Here is a 22980-nt window from a genome sequence, read left to right as displayed (position 1 = left end):
AGCTAGGTGGCAACTGTTGAAGCTCAGTCTGTCTTGAAATCTAAAAACTGGGGCTTGTACAGACAAACTGATGAACAAATTTTGACTCTCCCAGCCCCCCTCCTCCACTTGTGTTTTATAAATGACAAGGCAAGGGAAAGGCTCCAGCCCTAACTGGGTGGGGGGAGGTCTGGGCAGAGCAGATTTGAAAAGGTAGGAGTCCTGCTAGTGAAAACTCCAACCCAGGTGCTGCCCAGAGAGCCCAGCTGCCCCTACCCTGAAAATCAAACCTCCGAGACTTGGGGGTACTCCCAGAGGCCATCCAGATGGGACTTTGCAGAAATATTCAGGAGGAGATTTCCCTGGCTGCATTTGGCCCAGGACTCCCTCCCCAACCCTTAGCTGACCATGCCACCAAGCCTGCTACATGGTGCCAGTTGCCGTGATGGTTATGTTGCTGTGAGGTGGCTTTATCCCCCCCCTTGGGTACCACATACCTTCCCATCCTTCCTCACCCCCACCCACATGTGGCCAGAGGAGACGGCAAACAGAGAACCCCTTACCTGGTGTCCTGGGGCCACCTCCCTTATTACAACTGGTACCCAGAAAAAAAAATGTAACTGCATGGCCTTGCCCCACCATCCACGCAGGGCTGGAGCCCCATGCGTTCTGCATGTGTGCAAGTGCTCTCCTGCCTCAGGTTCTAAATCTTGTACAGTGTCAATGCTGCGATATTCCTAAATAAGTTCCCGAAGCCTAGTATTTATCACCTCCATGAACCAGTAACAAGCCACCTCGCTCTGACTGGAGATGTGATAGCACTTCCAGGAATGATTGTGTGTGATGTGAACTCAGCCCTTGGTTCAAAATATTATGCAGAGGAATAATAAATCTCAGTTTTAAATTGCTGCCCCATTTAAGCTTTGATTAGACTCTGATGGTCTGTTCACCCTGGAGCTGCTGGTATTAATCTGCATGCTAAACCCTAATTATAAACTGCTCATGGCATTTCCAGATGATATCAAGATGTTTGGGATTAAAAGAAACCCTGAAGTTGAGTTTACAGCTTGAAATGACTGTAGACTACCTGATCCCCACAGATCTAATAACGCACCTCTGTGTGGGGAAGAAAGGAAGAAAAGGGGGAGATTTGGCCCAAGTGTATAGCAGGATTTTGTGGGGGAGAGGTCTGGCTCTAGACTTGAATGTGTGCGTACATACCCAAACGCTCACACACACGTGTAAGGTGATACACCTATATGCACACACATGTTCCTGCAGGTGCTCTGTCTCCAGCTCAGTGTAGTTCTCATCCAGCCCTGTGCAGAGCAAGTGCAAAGAGGCTTGAGACCAGACATTTCAGTGAATCAGCATGACAGGGTGATGGGAGGAAAACTTTCCAGGGCAAAAGAGTTCTGGTTTGGCTCCCCAGCACCTTGGCATTAGCAACAGAGTCCAGCAGTGGGGATGTCGCTGGGCTGGGCAAGGGACAAGACTTGATGGATGCAGCCTGAGAAATGGCCAGCAGCAGAGAGATGCTCTGATTCGATGCCTCTTGTCAACTTGCCCCTAAGGAGCTGTGGCTGATGTTTTGGGGTGCAAAGAGGTGGAGGTCTATCTCGGAGCACTCCCTCTCCAAAGTAGCTGCTGCTGTGAGCATAGGAGAGGAGTAAGCATCATTTGTGCCCTCCTGTCCTCTGGATCACCTGTCTAATCTGCTCGCACCTCATTGAGGTCCTCAGGCAAGCAATGCTGGAGGGCACCCAGCGTGTCTTAGAATAGCTGAGCACCTTGCACGGTTAAGGCCAAGAAGTGCTGAGCAGTAATAAATAGTGTGTGCATTTTGGCCAGGTTTCCTAAAGGCACAAGCTTGTGCAATGGTACTGGCTGGTAGCTCCTCCTCTCCCTGCTGCCCTCCTGCAGTATTATTTTTAAATTGTTAGGATGAAGCAAATTTGGCAGATGGAAAAAGGGCTCTAAGACATTACATGATGACAAGTTTCATGAAAATAAAGTAGGGAAGAGAGACCCAAACTACTTTCCCTCACTGAGCAAAATGCTTCACCTGAGTGCCATGATATTATTAGACAGCTGAGAATCCACACCCATGTGTCACAGCCTCCACAGGTTCTTCTGTCTGTATTTTTTTTAAACTGAGGTTGAAGAGAAGATACTTAGGGCACCTGAAACAAGTGGGTGGTCTCTGCTAGGAAAGTCATGGGATGTGGTGGTCAGTGCAGAAGAGCTGAATGTGGGAGCACAGCAGGCAAAGGCTTCGCTTACTAAGTGTTTGGTGCCTTCCCGCATCCTACTAATACCAACTACAAGGAGCATATGCTGCCCTGGGGATGTTACTGCTACCTAGCTGCTCATCTGCTCTGAGCATTTCTTGTTGGCTGTGAGACCCTTGGGAAGGTTGTTAGCTCCTGTTTGTTGTACCTGAAAACTGTCATCAAGACTAAGATGCTAAGAAGCCCCTGTTTAGACAGCTGCGAAGGTGAGGGGAATGTTTCTGAGGGTTTATAGCATACTTGGGTAGCCCTTATATTGGAGCTGGGAACCACAGGAGCTGCCAGTGCTGGGTTTCATGGGAGATTTCAGGAAGTGGAGCAAATACTCAAGTTAGGAACTTTCTCACTGACACTGCAGATTGAGCTTGTAATTTTCTATGAGAAAAGAAAGCAGAAGCAAATGTGCTGGTCATCTGCAGAGGCGCAGCTCTTTGGTTTTCCCCTTCTTGATATGCAGCTGGGGGAGGGAGAATGGGAGAGTTTGTGGTTTCTGCCTCACCTTCTCTGAGCATCAGATATGGTCACAGCATAGGAGATAGGTTTTTGAGGCAGGGCTCCAGCTGGTGAGTCTCATTGATGTCCTTCAAAATTATAACCACTTTTGGGAGCAGGAAGGGCCAAACTGGGGTCTGTCTGCTGTCTGCAGTGTGAGGCTTGGCCTTTCAGCTGTGGGTGCTTTACCTAGCAGATTGTTCGCTGTTTCAGGATGTTTGGGCTTTCTCCTCTCCTCTCCTGGCAGCAGAGGCTCAGAGATCCCTGCCTTGCTGGGAGTGTGAGTAGGAGGCAGTAGTTTGCTGGACAGCCTGGGAAGGTGGAGGAATGGGGCTGTAAGCAGCTGCCAGGCAGGTGCACATTGGAGAGGAAAGGTAGGATGGGAAGATGGTGGGGAAGGGGAGCTACCTGTTCAGCTTGACACCATGCCAGTCGTGAGGTGGGAAATAGATGTCTAACTAATTACTTGATGGTCTGTGGGATGTTGAAATGGTATGTGCATTTGCTGTCACGGGCCATCTGTGGCATGAGAGTCCTTCCCAGCCTCAGGGTCATGAGAACTGGGGTATCCTATCACCTCTGCTTTGGGTTTGATGCTGAGGACAAGCTGCCTTTGCATCAGTTTCCCTGTCTGAAACAGGGGGAAGTGTGTTGAGATCTTTGGATTACAGCAGGTCATGGTGTGGCTCATTCCTGTCCTATGGCTATTTATTCTGTAGAAACTCCTAGAGGCCCTAGAGCGAGAGTGTGGGCTGGCTATTGGACGCTTGCACAGGAAGAAAGTGATGCATCTGAGATGAGTGGCAAATGCCCCATCCTCTTCTGCCTTCACTGCTGGTGGCTGGAGGGGGAGAAGGTGAACACTGGAAGGCAATGCCCTTGAGCATTCAGGTAAGGTGATACATGCCTGTACTCTAACCTGAAGTTTTCTAAAACTTTGAATCAAGTTAAAGGAAGGAGATTAACAAAGGGATGTTTCATGCATGTCCTGTAAAGATGCTCCTACTTCTGTTTTAGTGGCAGGCTGAGATCTGCAGGGCCCTGCGACGCCTTGGCTTGCTCACCTGGGAGCTCAGAGAGCATGTCCCTCATCCTCTCCCTCTCCTCATCTTTCTGATTCTTTTTTTTCTGTTTGTCTTTTGCTCATGATCTTTGTGAGCCACTGTGGTCCATCACTTTCTTCTCATGTGACTTATTTCCTGCACATGACAAGGTCCCTTCACCCATCCCACCCATTCCCTCAAGCTTGGGCTGATCCCCAGTACAGTAGGACACCCTGCTACAAAGAGCACATTCCACTATTCTCTCCTGGTGGGATTTTTTTCCCTGGCACTCTCTACTTCTACCCTCCTTAGGCTTCCCATAGGCAAACCATGCTCTCCATTGAGCAGAGTATCATGGATGCTGCACTACTTCTGCCCTCTGGCACATGCAGAACGGGGCAGCATTGCTTTGAAAGACTAGCTTGGTCCTAAAGGCACTACAGATAATCTAGGGAGAGAGGCAGTTCATTAGCTGAGGTGGCAGCACAGTCACCATCCCTCTCGGAGCCCAGGGAGTTCCTACCTCCTGCAGGTATGCCTTGGCCTAGGGCCTGCCTGGTCATAGCAAGCTGAAAGAAGAGCCACAGCCCTGTGGTGTTTTGTGCAGCCTTGGAGGCCTCCCACTGTTCCTAACTCTCTTTCTTTTGAGACAGACAGGGCTGCAAGAGTTTCCCTTGGGTTCATCTTGTGCCTCAGCAGAGTTCTCCCACCCAGTCACAGAAATCCAGTTGTGCCGCAGGAGGCATCTGGGAAAGGTGGTGTTTAGACCACCTCTAGAATGTGAATCTGGCATCCCATGTTGCTATTCAGCCTGTGGGTGCTGTATGTATGGGGAACACCCGTGGCTCACTTCAGGCTAAAGCCACAGTAGCCGGTCTTGCAGCTGGGCCCCTTTATTGCCTTGCAGGTGAGACTCTACCTTTGTAGCAGATACACAATGTTGATGTTGGTCACCCACAGCACCAACATGCTTTCACCCACCATCTTTCCAGGGCTTCTGCTGGTACTGGGCTGCATTCCCAAACTCCAAGACTGGGAGGGAGGGTTATCTGAAGGATGCCCTTAGATATGTGGAGATTTAAGAAGAAATGCATCTTAACAGGGATGTCAGTGAGAGTATCGGTGAAGGTGGCACAGACAGCTCTTGTTCTGGTTTCTGTGGCTTCTGCTGTCACCCCCATGGCAGACGTTGCCTGGGACTAAGAGAAAGGGATGTTTATAGCCGGGATTCCCCAGCACCCACTCAGAAAAGCCAGGTCAGTTGCAATGTCCATTTGAAGGAGAACAGGGAGAAAGAGAGTAAAACCCAGCTCAACGAGCAAGCAAGCACTCAAGTATCTGGGAAAGGCAAAGAAAAGGGCGTTTCATGTGCTGGGTAGCCCACAGGAGTGTGTACAGATAATGGTTCTTCAGAGCATGGAAGTGCATACACCCACCCACCCTGCTGTGCCTAAACCTGGAGACCCTGAGAGCCAGGGTACAAGATGCCAGCATATGAAAGCCAGCCAGATACAGCCTCGCACACCCATGTGAAGATGCAGCTCCTTCCCCATCCAACACATGTGGGCATGTACCATGGGACATCACACAAAAATGCTCCTTCAAATGCAGAAGAAGAGCCACACCAGTATGCAATAAGGCACACACTGCTGCATACATAGATGCACACACGGTGTTTTGGGTGTATAGACACCCACACATTTCTGCACACACGTGCAACCTTGCCCCAGTGCTTTTTCTGGCCTTTCCAGCCTGTGCCCATCAGCTTTGCTCGTCCCCAAGCAGGGGACAGCAGAGCCCCGCAGCCCTGCCATGCTCATTTGGGTCTTTGAGACTGCAAAGGGTAAACCAGGACCAGAGCGGGGGGGCTGAAAGCAAACTAATGATGAAAATGTCTCCTCCATGCCTGTGCCTTAATTAAATGCATGGAGAGGCTCGGGGAAGAACATCTGTTTTCAATCTGGAGCCCTTTGATGGCATCAAATGTTCTTTCCCCAGATCAGGGGGGATGGAAATTCTGGGCTGGCTGTGACAGCTTGGAGCCCAGGCTCCAGCCACTGGGACACAGCGGCCTTTCCTGGCCTGCAGGACCCAGCCCCTCGCTGCCAGCCCAGCTGCCCTCGGGCCCCTTCCGCAGCAAGCGACGGTCCGGGGGTACCTCCTTGCACCTCTACCTGTCCTTGGCCACGGGGGCCAACTGGGCCAGGCCAGGCTGCTGGGACCTCTTGCTGGGACCGCTTTGCTTGCTGGCCTGAGGAGCTCTGAGTGCGTCCTCCTCCTCCTGTCCTTTTCTCTTTGCTGTTTCTCTTTTAGGTCTTTTTTTTTTTTTCTCCCTCCCTTCTGTGCTTTTGCTCTCCTTTTGGTCTGTCTTCTCTTTCTTAGTTCTCTGTCGCACTTTTTCTTCCTCTTTCACTCTTTTTCCTCTTCCTTCCCTCTCCCCTGCTCACGCTTTCTCTTCAATTTCTCTTTGTCACCTTTTCATCTGCATTTCTCATTTTCACTCTTTCTCTCCTTCTGCTCCTTTCCTCTGCCCCGGGGAGGGCTCCCCAGGGCAGCGCCCACCCTGCCCTCCAGCTGCAGCTCCGGGTGACAAGGGGGGACACCCCCACGCCCCCTTTGCGCCCCTCTCCCCCCAGCCTCCCCCAGGCGAGGGCTCCTCCAGCCACCCCCCACGAGGAGCTAATGAGCGCGGCGGGGCCGGCGCTGCCCACCCCCGGCCCGGCCCGGGCTGGGGCGGGGGGGTATGCGTGTTGGGGGGGTGCCGCGCCGGTGCCACGTCCCGGCGGGGCCCCGCGGGCCGCCCTCCCCCGGGTGCCCGGCGCGGCCGGAGCGCCGCGGAGCCGCCCCCGCCGTTTGAAGTGCGGGGCGGAGGGGAGGGGAGGGCAGCGCAGGGGCGGAGGGAGGGGAGCCGCCGGCAGCGGAGGCGGAGGGACGGGGCGCACCCGCCCCAGCGGCCCCACAGCCACCCTGCGCCTCCCGGCCGGCGGCAGCTCCCCGCGCCGCCGCCCCGGCGCCCCGAGCCGGCCGCCGCCTCTCCCCTCCGGCATGTTTTAAGCCCGGCCCTGCCCGCTCCCCTTCGGGCTTCCCCTCCCGCCGCCGCCGTCGGGTCCCGTCCCGTTCCCCCCTTTCGGTCCTTGCGCATCCCCCCCCCCCCCCCCGAAGGGCCGGCGGCTGGGGGGGGGCGGGGGCGGTGGGCGCCCGGGGGGGGGGGCGAGGGCAGAAAAGCCCCGCTTGACGCCATGGCGTCCAGCTATGCCCACGCCATGGAGAGGCAGGCCCTGCTGCCCGCCCGCCTCGACGGCCCCGCCGGCCTGGACAATTTACAAGCCAAGAAGAACTTCTCCGTGAGTCACCTGCTGGACCTGGAGGAGGCGGGCGACATGGTGGCCGCCCAGGCGGACGAGGGCGGCGGAGAGCCCGGCCGGAGCTTGTTGGAGTCCCCCGGGCTGACCAGCGGCAGCGACACCCCGCAGCAGGACAGTAAGTGCGGGGACACCCCCCTCCCCTTCCATCCCTCCCCGGGGCGAGGGGCCGCCGCGGCCGCTCCACGTGCGCCGCGCTCCCGGGGCGGAGCGGAGCCACCGGGGGAGCCGCGGCGGCCGCTGCCGGCCCCGGCGCGGGGGGGGGGCTCCCGCGGGGAAGCGGCCGGAGAAGCCGCCGGCCGGTCCCTGGGCCGGCTCGCCCCGCTCTCCGAGCCGGCCTTCCCCGCCGTGCCCCGTCCGGGGAGCCCGCGTCCCCCCTGCCCTCGGCGGGGCCGGCACCCGGCGGCGTGCGAAAGCGCTTGTTTTCCCCCAGCGGCGTCCCGGGAAGGGGCTGGGGGGAGCGGCGGGATGCCCTCCGCCGCCGTGCCGCGCTCGTCGGGTCCCGCGCCGCGCTGCTCCGTCTCCCTTCGGGGGACGCGGAGGAGGAGCCGGGCCGGGCAGGATCGGGCCGGAGGGCTGAGCCCCCTTTTCCATCGCCTGCCGGAGGGCTGAGCACGGGGCTCGGCTGGACGGGACGGGGCGAGGCGCGGCAGGCGGCTGAGCCTCCCTCCATCCATCCGCCCGTCCCTCCGGCCCGTCGGAGCTGGGACCGGCGCCGTGGTTTGCGGCACACCGGGAAGCTGCTCGGGGCTCTGGATGGGGACCGGACGATTGTCCGACCACCTGCCCGGAGCACGGCGGCTCGCAAACAGCCCGAGGGTGCCTGTGTGGCCGCGAAGTGGAGCCGCCGATCCCCTCGTCCCCGAGCCCCGCTTCTCCCGGTGCGGGCCTGATCCAGGCCCGGCGGGCAGGGCAGGGCGCAGACCTGCCTCTGAACTGCCCGTCCTAACGGGTCCTCGCTTGGGAACAGCAAGTAGCCCTGAAACAACCGCCCCGCGGATGGATGGGCGCCGGCTTGCGCGGCATTTTCCAAGCGCCTCTTGTTATTTTTCCAAGGGCAGCGCTGTCGGAAAGGGAGAGCCGCGGCGGAGCGGGGTGAGGTGGGTGTGCAGGGCCAGCAACCCCCTCACCCCCCCTTACCCTCCCTCTGCTTTCTGTTAAAAAATATATATCCCCGGCCGCAGGGACTGGTCGCGATTTTCGTTGTGGGTAAGGGCTGGTTGCGGCCGCCCCCGCCGTGTCTCCCGTGGAGTGGACAGGGGCCGCGGCTGCGGACACGGGCTCGTTTCCGAGGGAGCCCCCCATCCTGGGCCGGGGGGCTGCCCTGCGACTGCCGGCGAAAAGCGGGGTTAAAAAAAACCCAAACAAAACAAACAAAAACCAAAACACAAACCAAACCAACAAACAAACAAAACCCGAAAAGCGAACGAAAATTGCAACTGCAATTTTCGTTCGCTTTTCGAGTTTTGTTTGTTTTCCGCCGGCAGCTGGGAGCTGCCTCCGACCCTCTTTTCCCCGCGGATCCGACGTGGCTTTCTCGGTATCCTGAAGGAAACCGGGCTGGGGAAAGGGGGGAGCCTTCCAAAAAGTAGCCGCCCCTTACACTACCACCCGTGGGATCCCCGAGCTTAAACCCGGCAAGACATTTTCTCCGGGCGGGGAAGCATCACCCCGAGGCGGGTTTATTGCGGGAGGCGGTCGGGAAGGGAGCGACTGGTGGGTGGCTGCTGGAGCGGCTCCCTTCCCTCCCGGGGAGCCGGACCGGGGCGCGGCTGAGGGACCCACCGCCGCTGGGAGATGGCTGTAAAAAATTTCCCCTCCCAGGACCCGGAAAAATGCAATTTCTGGCTCTAAAGGTGTATATTTTAGCGGGGAAGGCTGTGATTGCTGCTCCCCCCCGATTCAGCTCCCTGTGCCGCAGCACTGCGGCCGAAGAGTCTCCGAGATACTAACCAACAAGTTACGTAGACAACTCTTTTTTTTTCATTTTATCCCCCCTCCCCAGTTTCGTTTATCATATTTTATTTGGACGAGATTTACTCCTGATGCTGCCCCTTGCCAACTGCTGAGCTCTCCGGAGCTAGCTTGGTCAGCCTGGAAAAGAGGGGCTGTGTTTCCCCGATACCCACCCTGCTCTTAGAGCATGAAAAGCACCAAAAATCCCTGTCTGAGGGTATGTTTCCCAGCCAGCATTGCCAAGCAGGGACCAAACTACAGCTTCAAATAAAGTAGAAGTTCTCTGAATGCTGTAGAAGTTTTAATGCCGTTGCAGTGAATTAGAAAGTTTTAAAAGTATTCTAAAGTAAGCAAAAAAAAAAAAAAAAAAAGGAATAAATTCTCCCTGGTTTATTGGGCAGAGCTGTCATCTGGGCTTTCTGACTCTTTCACTGATGTGTTTAGCAGATCCCATGACTCTCCCTGCCTCAGTTTCCCCACCTATTGCCTGTGTTTCGTGAAGTGTTTTGCAATCCATGCAGAAAGAGGACTGTGCTGGAGCTAGGCTACAGAAGTATGAGATTTTCTTGGTGAAAAATGAGAGCTGGTTCAGTGGAAAAGCTAACACAGGGCTCGGTTATTCTCCATGTTACTAAGGGAGAGAAGGTAAAAGCCATTTGGAGAAATTGTGGAATGTCTCAAGAATACTAAAAATGTTCTTCCAACCTGGAGGAAAGTCAGGTAGTCTGTCAGTAATTTCTGTCCCAAACTAAAGTGAAAAGCCAAATTATTGGTGCTATTTTTGTCATCCAAAATTAAGGGAAAAACTTTGACACAGAATTGACAAAAGGTTTCATTTGGACATTTCAGATTGAAGGAACTGTTTCACCACTGTTTCATTTGAAGGAGATTCAGAAGAAAACGTTTCTCTTATTAAAAAGAAAAAAACCCCATCATCCCTGGGAGTAGCTGTGATTGTAATATTTACAGGGAGAACTGTCAGCGTATTAAGGAGCTGATTTTTCAGTGGCGTTGCGAAGCTGTCACTCTCATTGACTTTAGTTCAATTTGTAGCTCAGAAAACCATACCCTAAAAGCTGATACATTCACAGCAAACCTCCCTGCCTCTGCTGCTTAGCCAGGAAGACTTTGCAATCCGAGTTCCTCTTCATTGCAAAACCACCTGTTAAGATAGAACCGACTCTTGCTTTGGTTGCAGGGCTTGCGCTAACTCCAGCTAAAACTGGGATGAAAATGCGGGTCCCAGCTCAGCAGAGGGGACCCCCTGAGCTTCCCAGCAAAGACAGTCGGCTCCTATCACTCCCGTGCCCTTTGGGGATGGCAGAAACCTGTTGGTGGCCTATGATTTCCCAGAGCTTGTGGCTCTGAGTAGGGTTAATTCTCCAAATCCAGAGCTGGTAAGCTATTAGCTTGCCTTTTTTTTTTTTTTTTTTTAAGTTGGCATTTTTGACCTCTGCTTTTTTTTGGTTGGTTTGTTTGAGTCTCGCTGTTGATGGCTCGTAAAACGATGCGGAGAAAGCATGAGCAGCGAAAGAAAAATTGTTACGCTCAGATTTCTTTTGTGAGGAATGAATAAACCCCACTTTGGTCCAGTACGTGTACAAGTTCTGCATATTGGAGTTATTACTGTCCTTTAATTTCTCTTCAGTATAAAAGCGATGGCAGTTTGGGTGCTGCACTTCTCTCCCAGGCTGGCAGATTATGTTAGGCTGTCAGGGCTGGTTCATGATTAGAGCTGGGGCAGAGCCTGCCTGCAGCCCCCCACGACTTCTTCTGTCTCGGCAGGCATCATGAGCCCTCAGCACTGCTGCTCCTTCCCAAGGAAGCAGAAACCCTGCCGGGGCGGCCGGGAAGAGGTGAGTTTCTTTGCTCAGGCTGGCTCAAGCAGAGCATCTGTGCTGGCTTCAGCCCCCTCTTCTCAGGCAGCGGGTTGAGAGCACGAGGAAGGGCTTTTTCAGCTGGCACGGTGTTTGGTGATGGATCTTGTTGCCGCAGGATTCTGCAGAGATCGGAAATAGAAATGATTTCAAGAAAGGACAAGACAAATTCAGGGAGGATTGAGGATGGTTCTTCGCTGCAGCAGTGTATGGAGGCAGCGTCCGGCTCAAGGAGCCGCGACTTGCAGAGACTGGAAGGATGAGCTGGGGCAGAGGTCGCTGCGTTGCTGCCTGGGCTTATACCCTCTGACTCCGTCATTACTGGCAGTCTGAGACAGAATCCTGAGCTGAAGCACCTTTGGTCTGCTCCCACATGGCTGTCCTTTATGCTTTAATTGCCTCTTTTTAATCAGAGCAAGTGAGGTTGCTGCAGGAGTAGAAGTATGTGTGTAAATATTGAATTGTTTCTCTTGGGTTTTTTACTGATCCTGAAGTTGTCTGCGGTATTGTGCCTCCCCACCCTTCACAAAAAACCATACGCCTTCTTAAAAAGAGTTGGAAGAGCTCTGGCACTGCTTTGAAATGTGAAAAGCGATTTGGTGGGCCGCTGAGTTGCACGGAGGGTGAACGGGAGAGGAAGCGCCAGGGACAACTGCAGGGTTTTCTTTGCAAGCCTCTGCTTTATCTTGAAGTACTAAGTGGCTCTTTTGTTAGTAAAACACAGCCCTTATTCCCAGAAGATGCTGAGACTGTAGAGTGGGGATGTACAAAGAATAGAAAGAGGGGGAAAAAATGCAGGGTAAATTGATGAAATCTAGAGGAAGCAGCTGGCTGCTGATGTCCACAGGTTACACACGGGTGGGTGACCGAGGGAAACCGGCCGGTGCCTTTAACCCCGCAGGCAGCAGTGAGCTTCTTGAGAAGGTGCTGCCAAGAAAGACTTTCCAGAACCAATCCTCCTCTTCCAGCGGCTGGAAAAATTGAGGATCAGATCAATATTATTTTTAAGGCACTTGTTGTTTATGTTATCTGCATGAAAAATAGAACAGCTTGCTTTTTCTTGCCGGAGTAATCTTTACGCGTGCCAGTTGTACCGCACGTATCCTAGAGGCTTCTCGCAGAGAGTGAACGGTGTTCACTTGAGTAAAGGTGGAATAACAGATACCTAACACAGAGCAGTTGTTAAGTTTGATTAGCTTTTTTCCATTTATGTTCCTTGGACACACCTATTTAATTTCATTCTCAGGCTGGCTGGTGCATGGTTATTCCAGCAAGTATCTCGGTGCTGGATATTTTTCTTACATCCCTGAATCCTACAGTTTGAAGCGGGAAAACCTTTTGTGTTTTTCATGTAAATTTCTAGAGCTTCTGGATGCAGACAAAAGATGGAAATGTGACTCTGTCACAAACATAGAGTCTTAAAAAAGTAAAAATAAAGGCACCAGAAAGCAAACAAAAATAGACAATGTACCGTTATTAACAAATTTTAAAAAGCCATGTGAATTTGAAGGAGGGAGCTGACTCAGTTTGCGAGTGCTGGCCGTGCTGCCCTCCTTTTGGTGGGCGAAACTAGACTTTTATTTGTTTGTGAATTTCACTTTTTTTGATCATAATCAGTTTTGCTTCCTGGTTCTCATGGTCTCATAATTTGCTGATGGTATTTGTGTTTTCAATCCATCCACACAAAGCTTCCAACTTTTTAATTTGAAAAAGATTTTGCTGGAGGTTTTTACTTTTTTTCTCCCACCCCCCCCAAACGTAATGAAAACACTTCCATGAAAATTAGATTTTGAAATCTCTCGTAAAACTTAAAGGCTTGGTCTAAACTGCTAGAACACTTTTAATGAACATCAGCTTTCTGTCATCTGCACCGAGTTTCCACTACTAGCCAGTCTATTTTCCATCTTTTTGATGATGTATAAAGCAGTGATCGCATGGGAAAATATTATCTCAGGGTTAATTTGTGCAATCCTTACTCACAGAAGTCATTGCATGCAATTCAATGGGCCGCTTATATGTATGCCAATTGATGAATATTAGCATTTAAAGACTTGACCAGCAGCCTTGAGTCATGCAAAAAACTCTTTTTTTTTTTTTGGCCGGTGGAATATTTCTGTGCAGGCATGAAACAGTTTTGCTGTCTGCATTCAGGGGCACGATCCTTTTGCCTGTCAGCAGAGGTGCAACATGCATCAAAATATGCAATGTTAGGAAGCGTGGAAAGAAAGAGCAAGAGCATGAACAGAGTATAAGCAGGAGGGGCTGGGAGAGTCGAGTGTTTGATGAGGCAGACACAGAATTACAGGACTGTAATTCCTGTGAGGATATATTCTTTTTTTTTTTTTCCCTTGGTAACTGAGTTTGCTCCCATGGTTTTTGACATCACCAGAATGGCTTGATGGGATTATAGGTGTTTATTCCTGGTTGCAAGTTGTTTATGATATATTTAATCGTTTTTGAAACCCATATTAAGTAGCCCTGAGGGAGCTGTGCTCCTGCTGGGCCTCCGTTGCATAATGAAGTACATCACGAGTATTTACCAAGTGTCACAATATTCCAGACTTGGGCCTCTGTTTCTGGGGAGGATGAATCACTGCATTGCTGGTTCCCCACCCTACTCGCCTTTCCTAAAGGAGGCTTGGATTTCGGGGTGGAATACGGAGATGTGAAGTGAGAATCATCACAGCCTGGCTGGAGAAGCTGTTGTCCAAGGCTCTGGTCTCACTTTCTGTTTGAACTGTCCTCGTGGCTTTATGCGCAGGGCACAGAAAGGTTTCAACTTGTGCTGGGGTGGTGGAGCACAGAGCATAGGTTTTTAGTCTGGTTCCCTCAAGAAAAACCTGTTGTATGGTTGCCGCCGTGGGAAATATCTTCTGAACCCACTGGCTGCTCTGGTGGGAGAGCAGACAGCTCAAAGGGGTGTGAAATCCCAGCGGGGTTTATGACAGTCCGGTGGGGTGCGGAGAAGGATGCTACCAGTGCCTCCCCCGGAGGGGGTCATGCAGCATAAATTCAACCTCTCTCTAGCCACTGGAGAGTCTCTGGAGACTCTGCGTTATAGACCGTGTCAGTGGAAGCTCACACATGCGTAGATGCAGGTGCCACCAGCCCTATGGCATGGGTCTGTAGGGGTTCGTCCTTTGTCACCCTGTGTTGTGACTGCAGCGCTCTTACAGCCAGGGGTCCAAGGGTCCTCCAGGGCGGTCCTGCAGTTCTTACCCCTAGATTTGCTGGCCCTGCTCACGTTTGTCATTCCTGCATTGATGTGTACACACGTGGCATGTACCTAACCTGCCGTTTCCTTTTCTGCACTCTTTCTGCTGGACCCGGCTGGTTTCTACTGTGTAGCCCCAGAAGATGCTGTGAGGTGGGAATGGGAGCTCAGCAGAGGTGCACTGCGTGTCTGCTGGGACTGTGGTGGCATAATTTTGAGAGAAGCTTCTTTCAAATGAGAACATCTGGAGGATGCTGGTTGGGAAGGGAAGGGAGCAGTGGTGCCGAAGCTGAGGGCTGAGGGCCACCTCCCGCAATGGAAAGCCTGGCATCTGCAAGGATGAGTCTGCGAAGGCCAAAGCTGGGAAGAGAGGCCTGATGAGCAAGCCAGGGAGCATCTATTTCAGCTTACATAGCTTTCTGGGCTCCTCTCTCACCTCCAGAGGCCGAGAAAAGGTTACGCCAGTGTTTAAAGCACTGTCCCAGACAGTCTGGATTTGTCGTGCCCGTATGAAGTGAACATTTGCATTGGGGTGGCAGCCCGGGACGTCCTGGTGCCTTGTGTTCCTGGAAGGGAAGGTTAGAAGAGAGGTGAGGGGAGCCAGCTGTGCTGTTAACAAGTCACTACATCCTATTGCAGCATCCAGTTCATATTCCACCCAAAATTTCCCCCATTTCTGGCTAGAGAAATTTTCCTACAGGAGAAACTCCAGCCAGTCAGCGAGACTGCTGGGCAGGGCAAACGTCCAAAGAGCCGCTCAGTATCTGGCTAGGACCCTCTCCACGTCTTGATGAGCTGCTCAGGCAGCAAAACTGCTGTTGCACCGAGAGCTGGAATTCATCAGGAGCATGGGGACATTGCTTCCTGCTCTGAGTCTACCAGAAGATGAACTTCTCTTGTGGCCTCCTTGACCAAAGTAAAACCAAAGTTATCCGTGGCCCTGTACGTCTGGGGCAAGATAACATCGCCAGCAGCAGCCGCTGAGTGGGCAGGCTTGGAGAAGGAAAATGGCATCCAGCTCTGAAGGGGACCAGCTGTCCCAGGGGCACTGGGAACAAAACGGGGTGCCTGGGGGTTTTGGAGCAGGGCGGGTGGCTGCAGAAGGCAGCATCCAAGTAGCTTCCAGCCCTCTCCTGTAGCCAGTGTAGGTGCTGGACCAGTGAAGGTTGCGTAGGTTTTGAACCCATGGAGACCTTTAGTAGTCTGCTGTTTGCTCTCGGTTTTGTGGTGTGTGTGGCTGCTGAATGAGTGGTGGGTGGGTTGCGCTGAGCTGCAGGTGGTGTGCTGGTGAAGCTGTGAAGACCTGCTCAGTGCTTCTGGAAATCATCCTGTTTTCTGGAAGTGTTGCTAATACGACCCACATTTGAAAAAAAGTCATGCTTGCAGCTTTCAAAGGGCCATCGCTTCTCAGCATCAGCTCAGCAGAGTCAGGGCTCTGTGGGGATGGATTGGACTTCAGTAGGGAAAAGTGCCTGAGCTGTAACAGTGAAAACAGAGTGTTAATGCTCTGGGCCTGGTGCTGCAGAAAGGGCTGCCCTTGCCGGTGGCTCTGCAGGCAGCTCCTGTCCCTATGAAGTCTGGGCTGGTTTCCCGTAAAACTTTACAGCGCTCTCCCAACCCCATGGCTTGAAATGCCGGTAACACTTTGTACCCGTTATCCTTCTGCATCCTGCGCAGTGTTGCATTTCCTCATGGATCGAAGGTACAGAACGGAGGTTTGTGAATCCAGCACCGAGTTCCTGCTTGGGATGGATGACTCCCATGCTGACAGTGCTGGAGAAAGCTGGTGACGAGTCTGTGTCACTTTCCTGTCCCCTCCCATTTGGCACTGGGAAGGCTGTCTCTAGACATGAGCTGGTAGCGCAGCCTGTCCAGTCTTGAGTGCTTGAGGTTGTCAGAGCAAATGTATTGGTGATTTTGCAGTGAGAGAGAGAAAAAAAGCTTTCAAGACCATTCCAGAGCCAAGTTCTGCATCCTGTTGCCTTCACTCTGAATGCTGATGGGAGTCTGTACCTTTCCGTGGATCAGGGCTGGGGAGCCAGGGTGGTGGTGGAAACACAGGTCTGGATTTTATACACACATACAAGGCAGCCTGCTGGGGAGGACATTTGTCTGCTCCACACGTTCCCCAGGCAGTGTAGGGCCACTCCGCCTGGGGGTACCGCAGGGCAGCATTCGTAGAGTGCGGCGTTTGCTGGTGCTGGGAGCAGCCTACCCAGAAAAGGCTTGCACCCAAAATCTAAATTGAAACAGTAGGGCTTTTATTCCTTCAAACATCAGTTGAGATGGCCTAGTAGGATGACCCAGCCTGTCTTTTGTTGCTCCAGAATGCCTTTGTGCCTTGGCCACAGAGTCTTGAGGTCTTTTTTTCTGTATACTTGCTGCCATAACTTGACCAAGTTCACCTCACCATGCCTCAGTTTTCCTACCCATATAACTGGGTACAATCCTGGACCCTAATTAGGGGCTTTGAAGTCTTCAGGATGTGTGTTATAGAAGAGCTTGGCTTTAACAGTGATTTGGGAAGATTCTCCTCCCTCTGCATCGCCCCCAGCAAATTGCTATTTCATCTGCCTCTGTCTCTGGAATCAACCACCTTCCATGTTAATTAACTGATTAGCGTTGAGGAGATCCCCTTTCATGGACTGGAGCAGCTTACAGCAAGTTTGTTCCTGCAGGGAACCCACCTTCTGCCCAGGTGCACCTGAGTGCACCCCATGCCCTTGGGGTGAGTTGTGTTTGCTGCGTGAACCTGTCCGTGGAGTTAAAAGGTTTTTGGTGGCAGATTTTTGCATGCGGACTTGGATCTCCTGAACATCTTGAGGTGCTTGGGCTCTCCACAAACCCAAAGGATGCGAAGAGTGGCACGTGCCGGTCAGCTGGAAGGTCCCTGGAGCATTTGGCGGCAGGCAGTGAAATTCCCAGCGGCTGGTTGGGATGGTCGCGCTCTTTTTCTTGGCTATAGTCTGGTCTTGAAGGTTTGGCCAAAAAGATCTTTACTTACAGTTTGTTTCATTTGGACAACTGCTGATACATCTCATGGAAACTAGGGGAATAAGTACTCACGGGGAATAAGTGCTTGCGACGCATTGCTTGTTTGTGATTTGTTTTTCATTGTTTCTCCTTAAAAAAAAAAATCAGCTAATCAGTAAAAAGAAACAATCACCTGTGATTTAGGAGAGGGATCTCTCATTGTAAATAATAAATTAGTGTCAGGAGACCAGGCAGACAGAATGGTTGATGAATATCCTGCAGGCTGAAAGTTGTTTATCAAGCCTGTTTGAAGACTTATGACTAACAAGCTCATTTACAGAGTTTGGAGTCTGTTCATGAACCGTTCTCCAGCTGGGAGGATGTGGGAATCATCAGAAAATGTATTCACAAGTTACTCGATCATTTAAAAAAACGATCAAACAAACAAAGACTGGTTTTTGGAAGGGAACTGTAAATTCCTCCTCCCCCCCCCCACTGGGTTTTCTGAGGCATTCCCCTTAGGAAAACGAGGGGCCTGGAGAAGAATGAAGAACCCCACGTCGCTCGCTAATGACCTATTTTGGTGCTAACCCTTCCTCTGAATGCCCCACCACCAGCCAAGCCCTCCAGCTGCGGGAGAGCTGGTCCCCCATGGGATGTGCTCTGCGAGGTCCGGTCACGGGCACCCGATGGGATGGATCTGTCTCGTCTCCACCAGTGGTTCCCAGTGGGGAAATTGGGCTTGCTAGGGGAAGTGGCTGCTCTCGTTCCTCTGGAGGGCTTACAGAGCAGATCTCCCCTACGTCACAGCCCAGTGCGTTTCTGCAGGGTGTCCTGTAAAGGAGGGTGGCATGAGAGCCGCTGGTGTCAACCTGCTGTCTATAAAGGGGGATGAATTCGGCATAAGGAGCCTATGCTAGAGCGCTGTGGCTCCGTGCCCTTTGCAAATCTGCTCGCCTGGCCTTGAACCAACTCTCCTGGTCAATGCAAAACACCGCATCTTTATGAGGAGAGGCAGATGTTTTTCACCCCCCGCATCTCCTGCAGTTCTGCGTTGTTTGTGGAGTGTCCTCTTGTTGTGCTTGGCCATGGAGAGGGCTCCAAGTGGGCTCTGCTTGGGCATGCTGCATGTCGAGGAAGACGTGAACCGGGTCAAAAAAAGTCCGGAGAAGAAAAGCAGTAAGGAGAGCTTCAGCATCCAGTTTAGGAGGAAAGAAGAGGTACTTAAGCTCAAGAAGAGGAGGGTATAAACTGATCTCCAAGCCCACCTACTTCTGGTGCAGCAAGGGAGATGTAAGTAAGGCAGTGGGGAAATCCTCCCAGGCCTAGTGAGGGTAGGGAAACCCTGGAAGAGATGGTGTGAGGATGCTGTGGAGATCCCAAGCACAGATCTGATAGAGACAAATGTGTAAAGGAATAAACAGGGTAGAGCCGGTCCTGCCTTGGGAAGGGAGTAAGAGGGGTCTCTTGGACATCCTTTCCCCAAGTTTCAGTGACTGCATGACTTTAGTGGGAATGTGCCTGTGTGCTTAACCCTGTGTTTCATCTGTCCTAGCCAGCACAATGATGCTGCCTCCAATTTTCCCCCACTTTCCAAGCAGGTTGCTGTGCTGTGCTCAACTGGGGTGCCTGTGGGGCAAGAGGGACCCAACCAGCTGAGGGAAAGCACGTGGATGGGGAAGGGACACGCTCACTGGGGGTGACCCGCTGCTGGGAAACCAGGCAACAGATTTCCTAGACATGCCTTTTGGCTTGGGCATTGTGGGCTGGGAGCAGTTGGTGTGATAGAAAAGATAAACTAGTATGTGATCAGCAAGAAAACGCCATGAAAAGCTGCCCTTCATCAATCTGGGCAGGCTCGTGTCTGCCTTTGTGAGTGCCGTGTGCTTCTCTGGCCAGAGATAGTGTGTGTCTCTGGAGGAGGTTACAGCAAGCGAAGACGACTCCTTGTTCTCGGTAGGGTCAGAGCACTGTGCGGAGCGGGGTGCCGAATCCTGATTTTCTCGCCGGCAGTGATGCCGGGCTCCCCATTTTCCTGGTCCCACTTGCTACATGCACGGCGCCGCTCTCCAGGCATCCTCGGAAGGGCTTTTTTTTCTCTCTGCTGTGCTTCCCCAGTCTCTGCTCTGAGTGGGAGCACTTTTGCTCGTGTGACATACTGCTGTCCCTCTCAGGCCATGCAATGCTGAGAGTCATTCCAGACACTTGTGATGATGGATTTGAGTCCCTGTTTCTGTGACTCTCTAGGAAGAGGGGTTTTTTTGGTTTGGTTTTTTTTTTTTTTTTTTTTTCCTCTTTAATCCATCAGAGAAAGGTAGAATGAGAGCCAGTGGCTGGGAGCAAAAGCCAGACGTGCATTCAAAGGAGGTAGAAAACATGCAATTTTTAACTGTGAAATGTTATGTAATCATTAGAAATAACTCTGAAGGAGAGTGTTGGCTTCTCCATCCATGAATGTCTGGAAGCCCTTTTGGAAGAGCTGCTTTTATCAGCCGTGAGTTATTGGTCTCCTTAGCAGGGTAACTGGGTGAAATGCTATGGCTGGGTCTCGCACAGAAACCGGCAAACTGAAGAGCCCGGCTCTTTCCGTGGGATGGATGAATGCGCTGCAGCATTCCTGCGCAATTCGATGTCAGGGCTAGTCCTGCCAGGAAATTGGATCACAGGAGCAGATGGAGAATGCAGATCCACTCGGTGCAGTCTGTTTACAGGTTTGAACCAAAACATAGTGAGAAACACAAAAGAAAAGCAATGTCCTCATCTCTGATCGTAACTCAGGCCCTTATGTGAACCAGCTGCCACACTCATTTATAGGACAATCCCCTCTTCAAAATCCCACTGTTAGGAATAACAGAGATAGGAAGGCCTCTGCAGAGCTACAAAGGGTGAATATCAGACACAGAAATAGCCCAATTCGCGCTCATATTTCGGGACCTCTTCTGAGTTTACTGCGGCTCTGAAGAAAACAGGCTGTTGCATGAGATTTCTGGTATTTCTGGCCAGCTTGAGAGTCTGTGAACAGTGTCTCTTGTAATCACAGCCCTGTCGGCTTTGGGTAAAATGAGGAAAACAGGGAGAGCTGCAAATCTAATCAAAGGTGAGGAGGGGGATAAACGTGCTCAGGAACACCACGTGTTCCTCGTGGGACAGAGGGGCTCCGAATCGGTAGGGTGGGCTCCCTGGGAAGGTCAGAGATGGCTGTGCCGGCCTGGCACCAAGGAAGGGGAGCAAAAGGGTTTGCAGGGCTGCAACAATCAGAGCCATTCACCGCCTGCGTCTGCACTCCATTTTGCATTCATTTGTTGCCAGCCGGGAAGGAGCCCGCTAAACCAGGAGTGGCCAAAGAGCCACAGAAAGGCGGCTCCCCCAGGAGCGTTTGTAGCACGAAACCCTCCTGGCTGGTCCTCTGCTCCACTGCTGAGCTCATGGGGACAGGAGCCTTTCTCCACCCTGCCAGGCTGGGCATTTCCCAGCACCGATGCTCAGTGCTCACGGCCACGTGCTGATGGACACACCGTTGGCCAAGGAGGATGGAGGCGTAGAGGTTTCCAAATGTGCTTCGTTCCTAGAAGGGATGTTAAGTAAAAAATGTGCCGAGAAATGGTTTGGCAAAGGGTTTGGAGGAATTACGCTTTCCTTCAGTATGATTAATAATGGGGATGGGGGGAAAAGATCAAAATAATCAAACTCCTCTTAAAACTTTGCTGGGCTAGCCACATTCAAAACAGTCTGGGTGTGAAAACTCAGGTGGTCTCTGAATTTGTCCCAGATTGACTCCAGGCAGGATTCAAGCTTCTGAAAAAATCCTGGCACATTAAACCTCCCCCAGGCAGAGCTGTGGCCACGGCTCCAGGGCGTTTGGCGTCACTGTACAGTGCTCGGATACACCTTGTCATACTTCACAGCCGAGGGTACTGGGGGAAGTCCTGTCTGTCACTGCAGAGAGCATCCCTGGAGACCACCATCATCTTTGCCCAGGTCCTTCTTCTGAAAACGTGGCTATCCACTGCCACTATCAGGAGGTACTACAAGGCACGGATGTGAGTAGCGTCATCCTAAACTGGCTGTGACATGGCTGGATTTTGCTGCAGGCTGTGCCCTGGCTGTTAATCCTGCTTTAGGGCAGCCTCTCTGTAAAGAGAAAAACTCTTGCATGCCTGGTGTGCAAGAGGCAAGTACCTCTTGGGGGAAATGCCTACCCTGACCCGAGCTGGTCCTGTTGCTTGTTTTGAGAGAGTTGAGAGGATGCTCAACCTACTGGGGTCAAGGATGTTGTCATTAGCTAATAGCTGAAGCTGCTTGGGAAGAAGTACTAGTCTTTCCTTTAACAATGTCGACAGTCACGACGACTAAAGAAAAGGGCACCTTCCTACCTAGAACTGTAGCCAGGCACTTCTCAGGTGAATTGCTTCAATGTTGAGAAATGCCAATTCTGTTCAATTGCAGCAGGCAGGAAATTTCTGTTGGCTCCAGCTGGAGGGGGGAAACCTCCTCCAAATTAAAGCAATTATGGAGAAAGCTGATGTTTTGGGTAAATACTTCAATTTTGCTTTTTATTTAAAAGCAGCATCTATGTTGGGGGAGGTAAAGATTTTTATAAGCCTTAAAATGGAAAGAAACCACTTCGTTTGACTTTTTTTTTTTTCTTCTCCTGAATTTGTTTGCTAAAACTTTCAGAAGACCTATTAGAGGTCAGCTCCAAACAGGCTTTTAAAGTAGAGAGCAGAAAGCCATCGGTTGCTGCCAGTGCCTGGTGTTCGGGAGGTGATGCCCCGGGAAGATTTGGGGAGATGCAGAGGGGCTTTTCTGTTATTCTGGTGCCATCTACTGGTCCGAGCCCACAGAAAGGTCTGTGGCAGCGGGAAACGGGAGGGAAACACGAGTGGACAGTGTGGTGTGGCCAGGGTCCCGCAGGAGTGTGGGCTGCTCACCTTCCCTGCGCAGCGCATACGGATGCGGTTGGTGCTGCATGCCTCATCGCCTCGGTCTCTGCTTTCTCCTGGTTTAATAGTTAAAAAGCCTGGTGCAGCCGTACTGAAACCTGGGGCTTGGGCTGCTCGGTCTGAGCCCTGGGCTCTTCCAGCTCTGGCCTTGCCAGGAAAGGCGAGGGGAGGTGATGTGAAGGAGGCAGCCGTCGGTGATGATGCTCCTGCCGCTGTGCACCTCCAGGTTGGGATGTCCATGGAGCAGTCAGGGCTGAGCTCTGCTGGGATTTCCTTTCGCTTTGTCAGAGCAGTGACATGCTCTTGTCAGGGCTCTCGGGTGTCTTGTAAGAGCTTAGGTTCGCCCAGCTGCTTGGTCTCTTGCTGCCGGCATTAGTAATGCCTCTTTCCTTTTACTGAGGCACCAGGTTTTCAGGAAAATTGTAGGAGCTGAATTATTGTCACAGTTCCTGTTCAAATTGTCAAATTGTGGTCGAAATTGGCCAACAGCTAAAAAACTGCCGGGGGATCAGAGGCAAAGAGCATGTCTCGTTGTAAGCAGTTTCTTTGGAAAGCCAGTTAAAACCAGCTGAGGAAGCTGGGCCACCCTTTTGGAAGGCATCTCCAAGGGGTTCGGTGCCCAGAGCAGCCCATCCGAGGACATGGTCTCTTCTCCGGGTGCCCAGCTCTCGCAGGAGGCTGGTGGGAGCTCTGCCGCAGGGCTTCTCCTCCGTCCCTGCCTCTCTTCTGCCACACGTTGCACGTTGGCTTTGCTCTCCCGTTGGCTGGGCCAGCACCGTGCGGCGCGTCCCTGGGGAGAGGGATGTCCTCTGTTGTGGCTGCTTCAAAGGGCCGAGGCCCGTCTTCGGCT

The 22980-nt window shown here is 52.3% G+C and overlaps 2 protein-coding genes across 2 annotated transcripts in view; both read left to right on the top strand.

Annotated features, from left to right (window-relative positions):
* The window catches only part of GORAB (golgin, RAB6 interacting), a 33668-nt gene extending 29007 nt beyond the window's left edge, over window positions 1–4661 (top strand). Inside the window, exons 5-6 of the transcript XR_005933679.1 lie at window positions 3482–3653; window positions 4459–4661. The gene's annotated coding sequence lies outside the window, so the exon portion shown is untranslated. The remainder of the gene's footprint in view (window positions 1–3481; window positions 3654–4458) is intronic.
* A 2018-nt stretch (window positions 4662–6679) lies between these two features.
* The window catches only part of PRRX1 (paired related homeobox 1), a 43348-nt gene continuing 27047 nt past the window's right edge, over window positions 6680–22980 (top strand). The window contains exon 1 of the mRNA XM_030032398.2: window positions 6680–7285. Within this exon, the coding sequence (XP_029888258.1) occupies window positions 7045–7285 (241 nt within the window). The 5' untranslated portion in view covers window positions 6680–7044. The remainder of the gene's footprint in view (window positions 7286–22980) is intronic.

This window comes from Aquila chrysaetos, chromosome 12 (assembly GCF_900496995.4).
Source record: "Aquila chrysaetos chrysaetos chromosome 12, bAquChr1.4, whole genome shotgun sequence".
NCBI lineage: Eukaryota > Metazoa > Chordata > Aves > Accipitriformes > Accipitridae > Aquila > Aquila chrysaetos.
The sequence above is the reverse complement of the archived record's forward strand: the minus strand, read 5'-3'. Positions and strand labels throughout refer to the sequence as shown.